This window comes from Artibeus jamaicensis, unplaced genomic scaffold (assembly GCF_021234435.1).
Source record: "Artibeus jamaicensis isolate MK-2021 breed Jamaican fruit bat unplaced genomic scaffold, CSHL_Jam_final scaffold_847, whole genome shotgun sequence".
Taxonomy (NCBI): domain Eukaryota; kingdom Metazoa; phylum Chordata; class Mammalia; order Chiroptera; family Phyllostomidae; genus Artibeus; species Artibeus jamaicensis.
Window position 1 is genome coordinate 25,011,281 of NW_026522057.1, and position 20,095 is coordinate 25,031,375.

Sequence of the window (20,095 nt, forward strand, 5' to 3'; positions counted from 1 at the left end):
ATCACACCCAAATCCTAATTCTTCTCCCACTGCTACCTCTGCTGACCTCATTGCGATCAACCGCCCCCGGACCCCAAAGCTGCTTTCCTCCAGGTGACCTCCGAGGTGCAGGTCCCTGGCCAGCTCCCAGGCTGCAGTAGGACAGTGGTCACCGGTCCTCCTTGGCGCCCTCCAGGACGCCACCTCTCAGCCCCCCTCCCTCCTGTCGGCATCTCTTTCCAGTCTCCACTGCAAAGGGACCACCTCCTCTTCTCCTTTCAGTGTTGGCGGTGCCAGGGCCTCCTCCCTTCCCTGACACACGCGTCCCAAGTGATGTCAGCATCAGGCCCTTCTAAGGCAGACTCCCATCGTCCCGTCTCTGAGGATGGCATCTTTAGCCTCCTGCTGGCCCAGGGGACAATCCTGGAGCCACCCTGACTTCCTGCTCCCGCACACCACCCGAAGTCCATCAGCTAATCCTACCTGTTCTGCCTTCCAAAGATATCTAGAATCCAGCCCCTGCTCACCGCCTCCATCCTCACCTCCTTAGGCCAAGCGATCACCACCTCCTGCCTCCTGACTGGTCTCCCACTCCGCCCTGTGCCCCTCACCCTGTGGCCTACTCCTCACGGTGGCAAGAGTGACCTTGAGAACTTAGGTCAGCGCATGTCCGGACTCAACTCGAACAGCTGCAAAGACTCCCCAACACGCTCGGTCCTCAGTGAAGCCTGCTGGTTATACAAAGGGACATGGGGACCCAGCCAGTCTAATGGCTGATGGCTTGTCTATGGCCACTTTCTCACCATGTGGCCGAATAGTTTCAACAGACACGTGGTGCCCCCAGAGCCTAACACATTTACTTTCTGGCTTTTAGGAAAGTTTGTTTAAGAAGGGAGGGGGCTGGGGAATGAGTGAAAAGGGAAAGGGGAATATAGTCAAAACATATTGTGATAAGTTTACACAGTGACAGATGGTTCCTAGAATTAGTGGGATGATCACACTGTGAGGGATAAAAAATGTCAAATCCCGACTTGGCTGGTGCGGCTCAGTGGATTGAGCATGGGCCTGGGAACCAAAGGGTTGTCACTTCACTTCCCAGTCAGGGCACGTGCCTGAGCTGTGGGCCAGGTCCCCAGTAGGGGACGTGTGAGAGGCAACCACACATTGATGTTTCTCTCCCTGTCTCCCTCCTTCCCCTCTGTCTAAAAATAAATTTAAAAAATCTTTTAAAAAAAGTTGAATCCCTACATTGTACACCTGACTAATGTAACCAATATAAGAATGTATATCAACTCTACTTAGCTTTTAAAACCTTTGCTGACCCCTGCCCCAGTCACCTAGCCCTGATTACCCTACCAACCTCATCCCTACTCCTGTTCGGCTCCAAAAACACCAGCCTCCCTGTTGTTCTCCCAAAATGCTGCCTGCGCTTCGGCCTCGAGGCCTTTGCGCTTGCTGTTTCCTCTGCCTGGAACTGTCTCTCCCTCTCGCTTCTCCTTCAAGTCCTGCCTCAAACATACCAGGGAGCCCCTCCCTGACCCCTGTCTCCACTACAGCTCTCTCCCCACCCCCTCCTCTCTTCACTCGGGGAGATTTAGCTCTTTGTCCATCACTTAGCACCGCCTAACAGGCGAGGAAGCCAGTGTTTGCCTCTCTCTCTCCAGTGGCCTGGGAGCCACTGTGTCTCTTTTCCATGCTGTGAATACAGCATATGGGATAGTACCTGGCACACACCCACTGTGCTAAGGGAATGCGCCATACTAAGCGCACGCCCCCTAGAGGACGCATCCTATCATTTCATCTGCAGCGCCGCTCAAAGAATTAGGGCTTTGCTCTAGGGAAGAGGAAACTGGAGCTTAAAAGGGCTCCCTGCTCCGCCCAGGTCAGTTGCAGAGCGGCCTTCGGGGCCCGACTCCACAGCCGGGCTTCCTCACCAGGGCAGCCCCACGCCCCACCTCTTTCCAAAAGAGACTTAAGACAGCTCAACCCACAGGTCCCTTTCTATCCCCCTCATTTTCTCTTCTCCCCACCCCACCGGGGCTCTCTGTCTGCTCTAACCGCCCCCCCCCCCCGCACTATGTGCCCCCTTTCCACTCCACTCCAATTAAGGACAGCGGCGCCTCCCTACTCTTCCCACCAAAAGAACTTGTGATCAGTTTCCCTGCCCTCCTGAACTTGCCCTCCAGTGTGTTTGTCTTCCTCCGGTCCTTTTTACTCAGTTGGATTTGAACCTGGAGGGGGACCTCGGGCAGGACCGGTAACGATCCCAGTACGCAAAGGGTGCGGGGGTGGCGGTCAACGTCAGAGAGCGAGCCCGCAGGGTCCCGCAGCTGCCTCGAGGGTGCGCAGTGTGCCCCTGAGCCCCTAGCTGTGGGCGGCCTCCGCTGTCGGAGCCTGTATGGGCCCGAGGCGGGGCCAGGGGGCGCCCGCGTTCCTGGACCTGGGGGGTTCTGGCCGCCCAGCCCTCCCCCTGGAGCTGTGTCTCCGCTGGAAAAGCACGTGGCCTTGTGCAAACTTCTTGCTCGCGCCAAACGAGTAAGACTGCCGGCCTCCAGGTCCCTCTGAAACTGGCTGAAATCCACCCTACAGGCATTTTCCACTTTCAAGTCCTTGTCCATGCCCTTCCCCACAGCACTCGGCTTTACCCTGCCCCCTGCCCACTCCGTCCTCTGTCTGAAATGCGTTTTTTCAAAAGAGCACCGACCCGAAGGGGCACTGGACCCGAAGTCGGAAGACCAAAGACCACGCGACCGGTTCCCCGGAACCTCAGGGTTCTTCTAAAGGGGAGTGGTAACACCCACTCTGTTACCCTGGCTTGATTTGACAGCGGTTTCACCAGTTCCAGTTCGTTTTTAGAGAGGGTGGTGGAGGGCGGGGGGAGAGAGAGAGAGAAACATTAATGCGTGGTTGCCTCTCATGTTGCCCCAGGCATGTGCCTGGAGCATGTGCCCTGACTGGGAACTGGGAATCGAACCTGCAATCCTTTGGTTCGCAGCCCATCCTCAATCCACTGAACTATGCCAACCAGGGCTGGCCTTCCAAATTCTAACGTAGTGCTTGAAGGAGCGGGTGATTATCACTTCCTGAGTCAGTCTAGGCCTCTAATACCTCCTCCTAAACCTGCTGGATTGAACTTAACTTTTTCAACCTTTTAGTTTCTTCAGCCTTGCTGTGTCCATATGTTTTAGGTGTGTGCTCTATGAACACAACATGCCTGGAATTTTTAAAAAATTATTTACAAGTATTATGATTATGACACACTTCTGCAAACCATCTTATTTTTGTGCTTGCTAATGGTCAAGTATCACATTTCTTTTTCTCTTTTTTGCAAATCTCCCCCCCCCCCAACTGGCTTGGGACTTACACGTTGTATTTCTATCATTCAGTTGTTATCCAAGACATTTTAATATGTGTATTTCATTTGACTAAGTCTAAAGTTAATCCAGTATTCACCTTCCTTCCAGACCCCCACCCCCTAAAAAAAAAGGCTTTATAATACTGTGTCTGGTCAGCTCCTCCTGAAATATATTATTATTGTCATGAACACTGAACCACATCTACTATTTCCTTTGTGCCTGTCAGATCTTCCTCATGGAAAAAATGTCCTTCCACAAAAACATTCCTTAGACGTTTCTTTCTCGAAGGTCTGTCAGTGATAAACCCCATTGTCATTTCTCCGAATGTCTTCATTTCACCCTCACCCCTGAGTGATAACTCACTAGCACAATTCGAGGTGGACAGTTATTTTTATCAGTACTTTCAAGATGACATTCCTGTCTTCTGACATTGATGGTGGCAGCTGTTATCAGTCACCACTGTGACTGTCATCCCCTCTAGGAAATCTATCTTTTCTACCTGGCTGCTTTGGGGATCTTAACGTGTGTCTGGTGTTCTGTAGTGTTCCTTCGTCCATTCATTTTACCCGTGTGGAATTGAAGCACTTACTGCAGGAGTCCCCAAGGCCCGGTGTGGACTGTGGCCTATTAGGAACGGAGCCTTCACAGAGGCTCGCCTGAGCTCCGCCTCCTGACCCACCCCCACCCCACCCGCCAGCTCCGCCCGTTGTCCAACTCTCTACTCCACCCCCCAGTGGCCAGTCCCTGTAAAACCGGTTCCTGGTGCAAAAAGTTGGGGACCGCTGACTTACTGGTGCAGGCACTGTTCCAGATTCTGAAAACACAGCGGTGAGTGAACCAAGTTCCATTGTGAGAACTGTGAGTGTGGATTTCTTCTTATTCTGTTTGGTGGTTATTTGGCTTCCAGATCTGAAATTTGGTGTCAGTCTATTTTAGAACATTCTCTGCCATTCTCCTTCTAAAGGTCACCCCTCTCTTATTATATTGATGTTGGACCTTCTCACTCTGTCCTTTATTTCTTAACGTCTCATAGTTTCTGCCTTTTTTCTGGTGCGTTCTGAGTAATTCCTTTAACTCTTTCTTCGAGACTAGTGATTCTTGCTGCGGTGTCCTCGACCGAGTCTCCTCCCTCTGGATCTGTGTTTCCAGCTGTGAAATGAGGATTTAGGGTTGTCATCAGTTGGTGTTCTAGGGCTCCTATGTCAGAATGACAGTGGTGGCAGGGGACATGCGCCATCCGCCTGGCTGTTTCACATATCGGGTGAGATTTCTTTTGAACAAAGGGTTTGAAATAAGACAGACTTTTCAAACCCCTGGCTAGGGAGGCACTAGGCTTCCTTCCAATTCCGATGTGTGATTCTGCACGTAGATCCCCGAGATGTAACCTGTCGTAACCACCTGGCGACTCTGCTGAGAGTCTCTGGAGCGACAGGTGTGCATACACGCCCTCAGGCACCTGGAGAACTGGGCCCTCGGAGTTCTGCTGTGGCCGGTGAGGAAGATCTCTGCTTTACTTCCTGACATTTTGTCCATCTTTTGAAAACTTGTAGAAAGCACTCAGTAAATGTTTGTGGAATTAATAATGAATGAGTGGGTGAATGGATGGCCAGACGGCCTGGCGCTGAGATTCGGGACATGCCACCCCAATACACGACACCGGGGCAGACTGGTGTCCGAGGCTGAAGGAGTTCAATGACAGAAGCAAGGTCACTCCAACATTCCCCCCCCCCCCACTTTCACTCTCCTTCCTGAAACAGGTCATAAATCTCTGACGAGACAGGCCCCTCTTCCAAGAGTTCTTACTGGAGGTAGGGGATTTCTGGCCCAGAACTCAGTACAAACCAGCCTTGGGAAACTAAGCCTTATCTTCCTAGTTGCTTCACCATTTACCACCCCCCCCCAAATCCTTTTGTCATTTTTTTTTTAAGATTTATTTTTAGAGAGAGAAGGGAGGGAGAGAAGGAGAAAAACATCAATGTGTGGTTGCTTCTTACATGGCCTCCACTGGGGACCTGGCCGGCAACCCAGGCATGTGCCCTGACTGGGAATTGAACCAGCAACCCTTTGGTTCACAGGCCCCACTCAATCCAGTGAGCTACACCAGCTAGGGGTGTCTTGTCATTTCTTAACAGGTTTGTTGTCTAAAAGTTATAAAAGCTTTCTGTTCTGGCCACTTCTTTGGATCTTCAGTCTCTTGTGAAGTCTTCCAGGTACACATAAAAGTTCTATTAAAATTTGTACTTTTCTCCTGTTTATCTTTGTCAGTTTCATTTTCAGACCCAGCTGGGGACCCCCCCCAAGAGGATTGAGAAAAACTCTTTCCTTCCCTCCCTGTCTCAGAATACAGATAATGAGAGCTAACATTTATTAAACATGTTGCTAATTTTCAATCCTCACTAATCCCAAGTTTGACACTATTATCCCCATTTTTCAGATGAGGAAACTGAGACACAGTGAAGAGACTGTCTTACACAGCCGGTGGTGGAGGGCAATTGGACTCAAACCAAGGCTTGCTGGCTCCAGAGCTGGTTTGGAGGGAGGCTGAAAGAGTTGGAATTTCCAGACCGTTCCAGAGACCCTGAGGGCTGTCCTGAGTGGGTGGAGGGGGGTGGGGTGGGGAATCTGTGGGTTCCGCTGCTTCTGGTCTGGTTTTGGTCAACAGGGACAGTGACCGCCCTGGGACAGTTATTCTGGCTTCCTCCTCTGGAAGCTCAGCTTTGTGAAAACAAGGAACACATTATTTGTGAGCTACACAAGCCATTTCAGCTCTCTCCAGCAGACCGGAGGCAAGAGGAATTTGCTTCCTGTGGTTAAGTTTCTAGAATGTCAGACACCACAATCTATAGACTATTTCCGAGTCCTTTTAGAAGCTGGCGTTTTTAAGAAAAACACAGCAGTGAGAAGGGCCGGCTGGAAGCCCCATGACCTCGTGTGGCCCACCTGAGACCAAGTTCCCGGCCTGGCCCTAACCCTGGCCTTCTTGCTGTCTGCCCCTACCCCGGGTTGGTGGCAGCTCTGACCCCAAACCTTGCGGTCATGAACTGCTCTTTCTCCCGCATCACTGAGCCCTATCCAGCAGCGGCCCTGTGGGGGAAGGCAGTCTTCTGCGAGTCTTCCAGCTCCACTCCGAGTTGCCACCGCGGGCCTTGGGCCTGGACGCTTCCTCACCAATAGAGGGAGCCCACAGAGCCCGTGCCCAGCCAGTCACCTTGTATGGCAATGTCTTTCTGTAGCTCAACGCATGCCCTTTTGTTCTGCTTAAGCCTGGGTGCCAGATGGCACCTGGCCAGCCCCACTGCTGTGTGTCTTCCTCGGGGAGGGGACAGGGTCCTTCCAACTCGGCATGAGAGTCAGCAGATGTTCCCCAGTCAGACGCCGGGGGAAGACCTGCCTGGGGGATGGATGCCCACTACCGAAGCTGATCTTGGCTGAGAGAAACACTGTCCATCAAGCGAGGCGTTTCCCCCTCGGCACCTCCAGGACCGGGGAACAAGGGGCGCTAGGATCCGAGTCGGCCCTGGGACTGAGAGCCGAACCTGGTGTTCTGCGCCCCATGACCGCTTGTCACCGCCCCACCTCCCAACCCAAGTCAGAAAGCACCTGTGCTTTCAGGACAAGTCAGACCACGACCAACTCTGCCTGTCTCACTCAGTAAACGCCCAAGTCCTCAAAATGACCCACTAATCCTGCACCATCTGGGCCCTGCCGCCTCCCTGACCTCATTCCCTCCCTGCCCTCTAGCTCCAGCCACACTGGTGTCTGGGTGGTACGGCCCGCACAAGCTGTTTCTGGGTGTCCACAGCTGTGGCTCAGTGTCCCTGGGCCCCAGTGCAAGCATCCCTTCCCAGAGGTCACATTCTCTTCCTTCAGGGCTCTTGCCTCCCGACAGCAGCCTCTAAAAGTCTGCTCCCCGAGAACAGGCCCCAGACTCAGCCCTCAGCACCAGCAGGCACTCGCTGCCCTAATGGATACAGACAGGAGGATGGTGGGGGCTGTGCTCAGGGCCTTGACCTCTCCATAGTGGGGACGAGCCAGGCTGAGCCAGACACCTGTGGCCAATGCTCAGTGCCCACCCCCACTGAAGTGGGGTGGGGTCCAGGGCAAGGGACCCTCAGAGCTTCTAGACAGGCAGCAGTTCCAGCCAGCTCCGCGGCCAAGACACAGGAAGAGGTTGCCCATCACCTTCAGACCCAACCTCGCCCCAGCTCGAGGAGCAACCCCACTACCAACTTGGCTGTCGTTTCAGGGCCCTTCTGCGGGCATCATCACGCTCGGGCAGGTGTTAGTTCTGAAAGGACACGGAGGTCAGAGAGGCTGCACTGCCCAAGGACACACAGCCAGCCAGTGGCGCAGCAAGACCCACCCATCAGCTGAGTCATCTGATCCAGAGAAACAGACCTCCCTGTGCCACGCTGACTGTCCTCCTCTGCAGGGGCCTCAGCACGATGGGCACCGCTGACCGGGAGCCCCTGCCTCCTTGGCCACGACTGGACAGGCTGCTCAGCCCGGCACCCTGGGCATTCACAGAACAAAGCCTCCCAGCAGTGGCAGGCCCGGCAGCTGGGATAGCGAACATGGCTACACACACACCCTGCTACCCAAATCCTCGAAATTTAATGCCATGGCTCTGAGAAGGGCAGGGGGATGCTGTGGCAGGTGGCAGGTGTAGCAGGCAGTTCCCACCTCCAACCCGGGGGTTCCTGGGACCAACCGACCAGGCAGTGAGAAGCACAAAGACCTCACCCCCCTCTGATGGACGGCTCCTGGGGCGAAGCACAACCGGAAGCCCACAGGCCTTCTGTGGGAGGGCTGGACAAACAGGGAGGCGGGGACAGGGGCGTCTCTGGCCCCTGGAGGCTGGGCTCTGCCAGCCTCAGGCGTGGCTTGGCCTGGAGCCTGCACGTAGGAGCCAAGGGTGGAGGTGAAGAAAGTGGCCACAGTTCCCCGCCTGGAACCAGTGGGGTACATGGAAGGGAGGGGAGGCCCTGGGGACCTGGGGACAGGCATGTGCGCAGGGGCGTTCAGGCAACACCTGAGATGGGGCACAGGAGGGCACATTCCACGGCAGGTCCAAGGAGGGGACCAGGTACAGCTCTAGAACGGCATCCAGGGCACGAGGAAGGCCAGCGGACCAGACTTCCCCTACAGTTCGTCATCCTGGCCCCCAAGCTGGGGCCCGGCGCAGCGGGGCTGGCCTCAGTACTCCTGCGGGCTGTGACCCTTGCCCTCCCGGCCTGCATAGAGGTCTGCTGGGGCCTCAGGCGAGTCGATCGTCTGGTAGGCGCTGTGCTCCTGTGAAGGCCCGAGGAAACCTGGGAGTGGGGGGCGGGGAGAAAGGAAACACAGGTGAGGGCTCAGGGCGGTTCATGGAATCCAAACCAAGGCCTGCTCCACCCCCCGCCAGGCAGGCCGGCAGGACAGCGATGGGGCCACGGGCTGGGCACCAAAGCCTTCCGCATGTATTCCATTCAGTACCCCCCCCACACACAGAGCAGGAGGTTTTACTGTCCCCACTTTACAGATAAAGAAACTGAGGGTCGAGGAGATGAACCGACTTGCCTGACATTTCACAGCTCAAAGCTGAGGACTAGGATTCAAACACAGACGGTGCGGCCCGAAGCCTGGGCTCTTCGCCGCTCTGCGTCAGTGCCTCACCGAGCGGCGTGGCACGCTCAGGAATCGGGGCCGAGGGGCGTCCACCCTGGGCCCGTGCTCCCCTCCGGCCCTGGCCCAGGCAGGATGGACACGGTCACTCTATCCAGTGATTTTCGCCCTTTTTCATTGCATGGTACATGTAAGCTAATTATTAAAATTTTGCAGCACAACGAAAAATATATTGTTGCAGACTGGACCAAAAAAACAGGTATGCTTAGGGTTCATTCACACCCAATTGCTATTGGGTTGGTTGTCGTCATCTCTTAACTTGATGATCTGAGGGAAAAGAGGTCGGTGCCCCGACTAAAGAGTCAGGTGTTGCGTATTGTAAAAACGCCTGTGGCTGAAAATGGGCTGAAAATCACCGCTCTGTCCAGAAGGCCAGAGCCTGGCCACTGCGGAGCCCAGAGAGCTGGGGCTGGGGGGCAAGGCGGGCAGTGGGGCTCTCAGTGCCCACCCTCCGCACGCCTATCTACTCGGTTCACTTGTCCTGTGATCCTGAACGAGTCCCAAGGGCTCTGGGACTCAGTTTCCCCATCTGTGTAATGGAAGGACGCTACCGGCTCCTCCCCATCCCCCCAGGGCAGGCCCAAGCAGTGCTGAGGTCAGCCAGGGCAGGTGCCCCAGGCCACTCCTGCCCTTGGCCCTGTTGCTCCCCCAGGTGGGTCACTATTGGTCACTCTAATCCTCTTCTCGGGAGTGAGAGGCAGCAGGCCACACCCACCCCTGTCTGGGGGGGGGGGGGAGGAAATGAGCACAGGTGTTGGAGCGAGCAGGACACTGGCACGGCCCCATGGGAAGGGGTGCGACTCAGGGAGGGCAGTGAGAGGCAGGGCCGAGGTGAGAGGGCCGGTCAGCCATGGCGGCACCATCGCTCCCTTGGCCACCCAGACCCCTGCAGGAGACTTCAGGCCTCAGGCTGTACACAGCCCTGAGCTGGGACTGGGGCACACCCCAGCTGCATCCCAGCTTGAGCTCAGAGTGGGCTCCTGGCCACCACTCAGCCTGGGATGGGGAAAGGTCATGACAGGCTGGGACAGCACGAGACCATGGAGCTCCTGTGGCAGAGACCAGGAGCCCGCTTCTGGCCTGGCACTCAGTGCTCACGTCCAGCCCCTCCCTGCGCCTTCCCCTGGGGTCAGCTCCCTGGTGTAGGGGCTGTGGGTGAGGCAAGGAGAACAAGGACACGTGGGAAGATGGCAGTGCCAACTCCCTGGGGGCTGGGAGCTGGCCGGAGGGGTGGCCTCACCAGTGTGCAGCGGGAGCATGCCTCCACGCTCCCTGTACATGTGGTAGACCAGGCAGCAGGAGAACGGCTTGAGGAGCAGGCTGAGGATGGCCATGCCGGCACCGAAGCGCACCGTGTCCGTGATGTTGTTGGACCTCGGGTAGAAGATACTTATGTGGACGATGTCCAGGAAGATGGTGGTCACCAGGCCACCCAGAAACTGCAAGACAGGACAGCACAGGGTCCAGGCATGACTGCGTGTCATCCGAGTTTATGAGCACAGTGACACCCTATCACACCCCTATCGTTCCCCCCACCTCCACCATGTACAGCCCAGAAGCTGCATCCGAGCCCTGTCCTCAGGGTTTGCTGGAAAGCAGCCTCCGTGAGCAGGCAGGACCCTGTGAATGAGGTGCCCAAGGGGCCTATACAGGGCTGGAGCAGGGACTTGGGGGTCCCTGAGGTCCCGAGCCAGCCTGCCAGCTCCACAACAGCCCCCGCCTGTCTCTCCTATCACTGCCCTGGAGGCCATGCAGAAGCACAAGATTTCATTTTAGAACCTCCAAGATGGAAGGTGCCTCGGAGTTCACCCATTGTCTCCTCCACTGAGGAAACCCCTCCTCTTCAAGGCACTAGCCACCACCCTCCAAGGGCTTTGCGGGTGTTGGCAGGGCTGTGTGCACTCTGACCTCACAGAGTAGTAGGGCTTCCTCTCCGTGGGTGCCCCACCCAAATCCCTCCCTCCTAAGAGGGTCCTCGGGGGCGATTTATGGGTTCGTGTTCCACCACCCTCCAGGCGTGGCCAGTCTGGGCCACTGGTGGGACCGGCCCCACACCTTTCTGGGGAGAGGCAGGGAGAGACTCCAGGCTAGTGAACACACATATACACATACACACACACACACACACACACACACACGTGGGCTGCACGGGCGGGATGATCTGCAAGGCTTTAGGAAATGGGCACAAGACAGAGGAGTGGGACAGGTGAGGGGAAGATGGAGCAGGTCCCCGCAGCGCTTCCCCAGCTCACCATGCTGATGGCGTCAATGGAATCCCGCTGAGCCACGGCCCACACGCCCACGGCCAGGATGGTGAAGTTGGCCCAGGCATACGAGCTGAAGAACACAAGGCAGCCCCTGCAGGAAGATGCACCTGAGTCAGGTTAGCAGGTGACTGCCCCCCCACCCCCAGACCTGTGCTCCCCCCTCCCACAGGTCACCTCCCTCAAGCTCCAGGGTCTGAGAAGAAGCCACCGTCTGCCAGGCCGCTTGTTCCCCAGCTGTGAGCCAGGAATGTCAGGAAATTCCATGGCTCTGCCTCCAAACAGGATCCCTTCAGACCCAAAACACCACCCACTCCAGAGGGATTTACCAGCCCCACCTCCCCACTGGTCTCACTTCCACTGCTGCCCCCTCCAGGCCATTCTCTGAATAGCAACTAGTAATGTTAATCCCAGGACATCAGTCCTCTGCTAAAAGTCCTCCGACGGCTTCCTGTCCCATTTGAAATAAAATACAGACTCTGCCCCATGCCCAAGGGGCCCTGTGGGCGCTACACAGCCCCCCTTTACATCCCTCTACCAGGAACACCTGGCCCCTTTTTGTCATTTCAGTTTCAGCTCAAATGTTAAGTCCAGGAGTCCATCCCTGAGTGACGCATTTTAAATGACACCTTGTCGCTTAAGAGTCTGCCCCAATGCCCACTCTATTTGATTTCTTAGGGGATGGTGAGTAACTGATATGTTTACTTATTTACTTATTCGTATGTGGTACATTCTCAATGCTTTGAATTAACTCACTCACATGCATCCGTGTTAACGGCTGGAGGAAGGAGGCATTATTATCCTTATTATATGAGACTGGGGCACAGAGAGGTCAGGTAACCCGCCCAAGAGCCCACAACTGCTAAGTGGTGGATCTGGCATTTGAACCCAGGTCATCGGGCTCAAGAGGCCATGCTCTTATTCAGCATTTTCACTGGGCCTCGACCGCCCAGCATCCCATGAGGCACTCCGTAAACTCAACGACATTCGTTAAAGTTTACCTACCATACAGAAAACACGTGCAAAGCAGCTGAGCGTAGAAGGCAGCCAGGCTCAATAGTCTTTGGGGGTTTTCAGAAAACAGGCGCCGGGGCTGTGGCCCAGACTCACTAACTCAGAAGCTAGGGGAGTGTGACTGAGAAATCTGTACTTGACCTTGCCACCCTGGATGAGAGAGCTCAAAGCTCCTAGGAGGTGGTGATGGCAAAGGCCTCTGGAAGGGAACTGCCTGCCCCTCCAAAATTCCTGGGATGTGGGGAGCTTGCTGATGATCTGCTTGACAAAAGTGCTGTTTAGTCTTGGAACTGGCTGGGAGATAGGTCGACACAGACACAGACACTGGGAGTCACTTACCAGGTCGTCAACAGCCAGTGAGCCAGGATGATCATCTGCAGCACAAAACGGGGGTGGGGGAGATATCGGTGAGTGTGACCGCCTTGGGGGCAAGGAGCTTTTACAGCCAGAAAACACCAGAGGCCCCTCCCCAGCCCCCAAGTAAGCGGGCTGTGCAGCTGTCCCGCTGTAAAACACCAGCAGTGGCGAACAAGCCTGAGGGGAGGGAGGCACAGCCAGGCCAGGGGACACTGCCACAGCAGACACCCACACTCTTCCTGTTCCCTCGGGCCAGAGGCTCCTTTGAGGAGTGGGAACCTGCCCTGGAAGGGGAGGAGACCTCGATTTGAGTTCACCAAAGCAAGTGAACCAAGAGGGGTCTGACTCCGCAGCCCCCAACACTCAGAAGACCAGGAAAATAATTCTGTAAGGACCAATGAGCCCAGCATTAGGGAGGTCCTGAGACTTTGAAAAGGTCGCGTCTGTACACCACAGGCCGGCTCTAGAAGGAAGCTGAGAGATCATCTACCTCTGTAGATGAAGCAGGGTTATGGAGCTGTGAGCACTACACAGGGCGCCTTCTAGGTTCTCCCTGTATAGGAACTCATTTCATTCCCACAACCCTTGGAGGTGCATTCTAGAGCTGAGAAAGCTGCGGCTCGGAGGCAAGTAACTTACTTGCTCACGGTCAGAGCCGGCCAGCAGCAGAGCCAGGATTCAACCATCAGCCTCCCTGGGCCTGTGTGAATGTGCTCACCCCATTACAAAGACGGGGAAACAGAGGCGGGGAAGGCTTTGTCTTCCATGGGTTTCTTCTCCCAGAGGCTTCAGAGAAGCGACCAGATGGTTCTCAGTTTCTCAGACATTTACTGGTTTAACCCGACACCCAAGAGCTGCTTGGTGGCTGCGCTGCCCCGAGGAGACGGCATGCAGAGCAGAGGTAGCACCGAACCGCCCTCCCTGGCTGGAGACACTCAGGAACGATAACCAGAGAACGAGGGATCCAGCGAGACCCCTGTCCTGAAGGGAAGTTACAACAAAGGGAGAGAAACCTCATTCTACAACAGGGCCACCAAGAAGACAATGGTGAGCAGGGGGTTAAGTAGGGGCAGAGAGAAAAGAACATTCCAAGCAGAAGGAACATCAACTGCTCTGTGAACATTCTGGAAACTGAGCAGAAGCCTGTGTGACTGGAGCAGAAGATAAGAGAGCGGGGAAGGGCCAGGAATCTGGGTGTGGGCAGGACTAGGCCTGAGTGGGGGGCGGGGCATAAGAATCCTGATCTTTATCTTAAGAGCAGACCACTGTCCCCTCTAACAGGCGGGAGGGGATCTGTCACGCCATGTGGCTGGCCAAGCCGTCCTGGGGTCTGGCTTGCAGACTAAGACGCGGAGGAAGGAGGCACAGGGGCGCAGTTTGCATCCCCATCTTGCACCTGGTCGTTCCCACTGCTGGCTTCCAGAACCAGGCCTCATCTGCCAGGGCTCTGGCCGCTCCGTCCAGGCTGTGCACACGGCAGCTGTTTCCCGTGGCCCTGCAGAGCTCGGCCCTGCTGTGGCAAGGTGAACGGCTGGGACACGGGAGGGCAGCAGATCGCAGGGGGGCCCCTGGGGAGGTCACTCACTACTACCCGTGAGATAAAGACGTTTCCGGGAGACGGAGCGAGAACCTGGCTAGGGTCTGAAATGATGCCATCCTTCCAGGAAAGGAAAGAGAATAACCTGGAAATAGTCCAGATCTCCAAAGGCAACCAGTCTGCTCCTCAGACATCCCTTTTGTTTTATAAATATTTGAGATGTAGCACTATTGGATCATTCTCTTAAGCCCCTGGGGAAAGAAGCCCACTGAAGACTAAGCCTCCTCTTCCTCAGTTTCCCCATCTTTGGAAGCAGGGGCACCCCCCCCCCCACGCGCTCCAGGCCTATATCCGGGTCAGCTCCAACAAGCAACCTGGCCAAACCAGCCCTGCCCTTACCCCAGCGCAAGAGAACAGTGACTCATCTCAACACAAAACAACTGTTTGCTGGCTCTGGGGGAGGCTTCCGGTCACCAAGGGGACACCTGGGATTCTCAGGCACTGCCCTAGAGAATGAGGGAGGGAGGGGAAGGGATCTGAGAATGTATCCAGGGAAAGAGGAAAGAAAGACCTGAGCTCCTGGACTCTTCACACAGTGCTCACCTAGGGGGGCAGCCCAGCTCTTTCCCAGATGGAGTCTACACTGTGTCGGCAGCCCGGAGGGGAGAGGGTCAAACAGCCAAGGAGGCTGGGGTCGTGGGATGCTGGATTAGGAACAGGAGCCCCGGGTTCTGGTCCAAGGACCAGGTCCCTTTGTGTCTGAGCCCCAGGTGCCTTCCTTCTCTGTGAAATGGAGGCTACGCCTGTCACCCACGTGTCCCATGGGAGTGCCTCAACTACAGACAGGCAGGCATCCGGATGGCCCCTCTATGTATCCACTTAACAAGCACACACATCTGTGCGGGGCGGGCATCCTGGGACAGCACCAGCAAGAGCAACTCCTGCTCCTGATGAGGGTCCGCCCACCACGAGTCTACACTGCCCTGAACACTTAGCCTCTGTCATTCACGCAACTCCGTGGGGGAGAGCATTAATTCTGTTTTACTTATGAGGAAACTGAGGCTGTGAGAGATCAGGTAAACTGGCCCAAACCGGAACACTCATAAATAACAGAGCGCAGATGCAAATCTCAGAACCTGCCTATCCAGGACAAGTCTTCACGCCAACAAACAGGTAACACCGCACCACCTCCTGGATGGACCCCTGGGTCCTCCTCTTATCACCCCAGAAGACAGGGGTTATTTTTATCCTCTTTTTACTGTGAGGAAACTGATACTCAGAGGGTTAAGAAACCTGCTGAAGGTCACAAGGCTAATAAGTAGCAAAGTCTGGCCTTGACTGCTGGTCTGGGCCCAAGGCCTGTGCAACTGTCAGGACCTGGGAAAGCAAGGGAAGGGCAGATGGAAATGAGGTTTGACCGGAGGAAGGGAAGGCTGAGGGGAAACCAAGGGGGCACGTGGATGGGGATTTAGGCCCTCGGTGTGCCACTAGAGGGCCCCGGTGGGTTAGGGTGGGGGCGGAGAACCTCAGATCGACACACAGATGGATGGGTGGAATATACTCCTACCAGCCCCTGCAAACACGACCTGCTCCGTGAGGCAGTGCGATCCCCCAGGGCGGCTGAGGGTAAGGGCCACCATCAGGGCTGCCTTGGTGGGGAGACAGAATCAGCCAAATATGTGGGTTGGATCCTGGACTCAAGACGAAGAAGCTGTGTGACCTTGGGCAAATCACCTGACCTCTCAGAACTGCTGCTGGCCCATCCGTCCGTGAGGGCCAGCAGGCCTGTTTCTCAGGGTTGCTGAGTGGATCTAGTGGTACAGGGGAGCGGGGGAGGCGTTGAAGAGGCGTCTGAGACACTGAGCAAAGTGCCTGCCAGGTGGCCGGCTCTTCACACCCAGCCGCCCTGAGCTCTTAACTCAGACTGCACTCCCCCCACCCCTTCCTGAGGGCTCTTCCAACAAGGCCTCCTGGATCCAAGTCTCGTCCTTTCTAAGCTTGTCACATTGTCACTCCTCCCACCCAGGACTTGCCCCAGGACAAGGGCTCGGTGTGAAACCGCCCTTCCAACAAAGGGCCTGGGGCAGCTGTTTCTCCTCATCTGGCACCACTGCCCACCATGGCTGGGCACAAGCAGGCATTCGGCCAATGCCCAAGGAATGTTGGAAACCAGGAGTGCGGAGGTGTGGGGGCTCGGGGCCCTGACCTCAGAACATCCCACCTCAGTGTCTACGAACAAGGAATCAACAGCTGCCTTCCACAGGGCGGCCAGACTTAACAACAAAAAGACAGAACACCTAGTTAACTTTTGACTTCAGATCATGAATATTTTGTTAGTATGTCCCAAATATTGCCTGGAATACACTCATGCTAAAAAAAATCACTCATTGTTGATCTGAAACTCAAATTCACTGGAGGTCCCGTATGTCACCTGGCAACCCCAGCCCCTCAGAAAATCCCAGCACTTCCTGGTCTCTGACTAGTGGCAGCAAAGACCCTCAGAGACAAGTGGAGGACCAGCCATTTCATTCTGGGCCCCCAAAGCCAGTGCAGCTCACCGGTGCGGTGGTACCTGGCTGCCAGGCCCGTAAAGCTGCTCCAAAAAAGCCCCAAACGGACTAAGTGCCCTTGACGGACATAAGCGGTCGAGGCAGAAGTCAGCCCTCACTACCAGGTCGTGGCCAGGAAGGGTCCCAGCTTTGAAGTCTGGCCCCGTAGGTTCAGGTCCTGACTCCGCCACTGAATCCCTAGGGGACCTGGGCAGGTTGTTTACCTGATCTGGGCTGCACTCTGTTCATCCGTAAAAAGATGACGGTATCAGCTTTCTTGGAAGGCTGCTGTGATTAACTAAATAACCTGGCATACCACAGATGCCCCTTCCATTCCGGCCCCCCGTCCATCACCTGATTTTCTCTTAGCATTATTTTAGGCGAATCCCTAATCAGAGAAAAGGCAGCTGGCGTTAACCTCACACCGCCTGAAACAGGATGAGTACCGCTGCCAACAAACCTCAGTTGCCCTCATGTCAGTTCTTCCCAGCTAACAGGCAGCCCAAGCCCCTTCCCTTGCTCCAGCCCTGAGCAGAAGCTCCAGGAGGTTTGCCCAAGGGAGTGTGCTTACAAAATCAGCCAGTGTGAAGTCAAGCATAGAACCCGTCTCCTGACCCAAACGCGGATGACGTGTTGTTTGTAGTCATTTACCACTTGGGTTCCTTCGGTGCCAGACACCACGGGCTGCTAAATGCTTGGTCACTTGTGAGTCTTCCTGGATATAGGTCTCAAAGGAGTCTGCACCAGTACCCAAAATGGCAGGTTTGGTGCAAGGTTCACAGCCTCCAGACCAAAGCTACAGGCTCTGCCCCTGTCACCCAAACCACGGCTGGGGGTGGGGGAGCCGGCTGGGGGCGCAGGGCAGGCAGAAAAAGAACAGTCGAGGGCGCCCCGAGGAGCTGGGGAGAAGGCTCCGGAAATGAAGACACCCCAGGACGCCCGGCAGTGTTTTCGTAGGTGCACACAGTTGGGGTTTTCTGCTTTTAAGCAATTTCTACTGAAGTTTGTGTTTCTTAGGAAATAACCACGCTGGGCTTACATATTTTGGAGAAACTACTTACTTGTCTGGGAAATCTAATTTTCTTAACCTGGCTTAGCAAGCAAAGGAGAGTACCAGGCGGTGCCGGGAGGCCAGGTGAAAGGTCTAGCCCCTCCCACCTCTGTCGGTGAGGAGGTGTCCCGCCTCCGAGCGCCCCCTCGGGCTCCCCGGGGCCCCTCCCCCGCGCCTTCCCCTTTCTCCAGGGGAATTCTGGGCGTGTAGGCCACAGCGATCCTCCGGGGCAGAACACTCCCAGCTGGAAGGGGCTGGCTCCGGGAAGGAGCGGCCCTTTCCCTCCCCCTACGGCCTCCGTCCCGTCTCGCTCTTCCCTGAAGACCTTTTCCTGAACCCCGCTCCCTGCCCTGGTCTGCCCACCTCCTTCTCACCTGGGGCTGGACATTCTCTTCCTCCCTACCTCTCCTCTTTCGCACATTGTCGGCCCTCTCACTTCTAACACCCCATTTAAAAAAGCAAACGCCCCCTACCCACTCCGGAGGCCCGCCCCGCGCCCGCCCACCTGCGGCGTGGCCACCCCCGCCCCGCCACGCCCGTCGCCACCTTCAGGTTCACGACGGGCAGCTCCATCCCGACCTAGGAGGAAGGCACCGGCGCGACAGCCGCGGAGGCTCGCGGCCTGCACACTCCGAATGAAAACTTGCCAGCCCCGCCCCTCCCGCAGCTCCAGCTCCAACCCCATCTCAACTCCCGCCCGCGTGAGTCGGGTCACGGGACCGCTGCCGAGTTGCTAGGAGACGGCGTCAGGCTGCCGCGCTTACTCCAAGCTCCCAGCTCCTGCCACTCACTGCTCAAACAGCTGCCCCGGGGCGCCCGGAGGCCAGCGGCGTTTCTGTCGGAAAGGGCGCAGTATCTTGCCTGGTTAATATTCCAGCAGGTAGACTGATGCGACCACCTGCTGCGGGGAGAACCTGGGGGAATGTCCAGGTGCAAACTGCGAATGTGGCAACAGCTGGTGTCTCATTTCTTAGGGCATCCTCTCTCCTCCCTACTTCCCAGAGTTAAGGAGGAGACGTTTACAGGACCTACCTCATAGGATCCTTGTGAGGATAAATGGCCGAATTCATGTTGTCAAAGAAAAATTATTTTGACACTTGTTAAAATGGTAAGGAAGGCTTTATTCCAGACTCTTGCAATAGGGATATTGCGAGAGGGGAGGGAAATCAAGCTTAATTATGAACACAGCAAGGACAAGTGGGGTTTCCTAGCCAAGCAGCAGAGTGAGGGGTCCGCGGGATGGAAAATTCCTAAGAGGAGTCAAGGGTGGGTGGGATTATGCTGAGCTGACCTGACCAGGTTCCTGCTAAAAGGCAGGCCAGGGACTGAGACATCCTAAGTGTGTGTGTGTGGTGGTGGTGGTGGTGGGGGAGCTTGATCAGATACTAAGGGGGATCTGATTCCAAGGTCAGGATTCTCTCTAAAACTGGGCTATGCAGGCCCAGCCAGAACAGGATGGACACAGAGGCCTAGTCAAGGAGAGGGCTCATAGGAGCCAAACTCAAGTTTGGTCAAGGACAGAGTTTCTGTCAAGGCAAAGTTCCTGGTTCTCAGTAAATGGACAGTACCTATATGATACTGTTATAATCCACCCACAAGGGGCCAGTGGCTGGCGCCCACTTGAGTTAAGACACTAAAAGCTCTAGAAAGACCTGGTGGCCCTGGCTGGTGTAGCTCAGTGGACTGAGCGTGGGCCTGAGAACCAAAGGGTCGCTAGTTCAATTCCCCGTCAGGGCACATGCCTGGGTTGTGGGCTGTAGCCTCAGTGGGGCACACGAGGGGCAACCACACACTGATGTTTCTCTCCTTCTCTTTCTCCTCCTCTTCCCTTCTCTCTAAAAATAGATAAATAAAATCTTATAAAGAAGAAAGACAGACAGACCTGGCGGGAAGGCCAGCAGAAAACTTATAGGATGCGTCTGTCTCTGGAAGGAAGAAGACTGGAGAAGACGGATCCGGTCAACATCCTGTTTGTCCCTTAACCGCGAGTGGAATAAGTTGAGGAGCGAAAAGTCTGTCTCACCAGGCATCTCAAAGACTGCTGACCACCCCAAACAGGAACATCAGTTCCTGCTGCCTCCACCTCCTCCCCACTCCCTCCTTCACCCATGACTGGAGAAGACCTTCACGAGCAAAACACCAGCTTTCATCAGCTTTCCTTTGGGGTCACCTGGGATGAGCGTCCCCCGGGCCCATCTGGGAACTTGCTCTTGTTTCCAGGAAGGGGGGGGATCCCTGTGGGAACCTGGGAAACTGCCTGGGTGGTCCTGAGGTCATAACAAGACGCAAGCTCTCTTCAGATACAAAGAGGGGATTTTCCCGGA

At 55.7% G+C, this 20,095-nt stretch overlaps 1 protein-coding gene and 1 long non-coding RNA gene across 4 annotated transcripts; one reads left to right on the top strand and one right to left on the bottom strand.

The window, feature by feature from the left end:
- Positions 1-4,093: 4,093 nt before the first annotated feature.
- On the top strand, positions 4,094-5,856 carry LOC128626674 (uncharacterized). Its single transcript, XR_008390724.1, has 4 exons — positions 4,094-4,163; positions 4,428-4,596; positions 4,705-4,827; positions 5,770-5,856. It is a non-coding gene; the product is annotated as an uncharacterized LOC128626674 (long non-coding RNA).
- Positions 5,857-7,930: 2,074 nt separating this feature from the next.
- On the bottom strand, positions 7,931-18,431 carry AGTRAP (angiotensin II receptor associated protein). Of its 3 annotated transcripts, none has more exons than XM_037165721.2 (5): positions 18,318-18,431; positions 12,617-12,651; positions 11,252-11,357; positions 10,240-10,438; positions 7,931-8,647 (listed from the first exon to the last, which is right to left on the bottom strand). In XM_037165721.2, the coding sequence occupies exons 1-5, from the start codon at positions 18,342-18,344 to the stop codon at positions 8,532-8,534; spliced, it is 483 nt and encodes a 160-aa protein (XP_037021616.1). In that variant the 5' UTR covers positions 18,345-18,431; the 3' UTR covers positions 7,931-8,531. The 3 variants fall into 3 exon arrangements, with proteins under 3 accessions (XP_037021616.1, XP_037021617.1, XP_037021618.1); XM_037165722.2 differs by lacking the exon at positions 18,318-18,431 and adding an exon at positions 17,292-17,333; XM_037165723.2 differs by lacking the exon at positions 18,318-18,431 and adding an exon at positions 16,945-17,230.
- Between the last annotated feature and the right edge of the window lie 1,664 nt (positions 18,432-20,095).

Coding starts and splice junctions, on each gene's coding strand:
- AGTRAP (XM_037165721.2), bottom strand. CDS start 18,344: ATGGAGCTGCCCGTCGTGAACCTGAAG. Junction 11,358..12,616: donor CACTGGCTGTTGACGACCTG/GTAAGTGACTCC, acceptor ATCTTCCTGCAG/GGGCTGCCTTGTGTTCTTCA. Junction 10,439..11,251: donor CCATTGACGCCATCAGCATG/GTGAGCTGGGGA, acceptor CCTGTCTTGCAG/TTTCTGGGTGGCCTGGTGAC.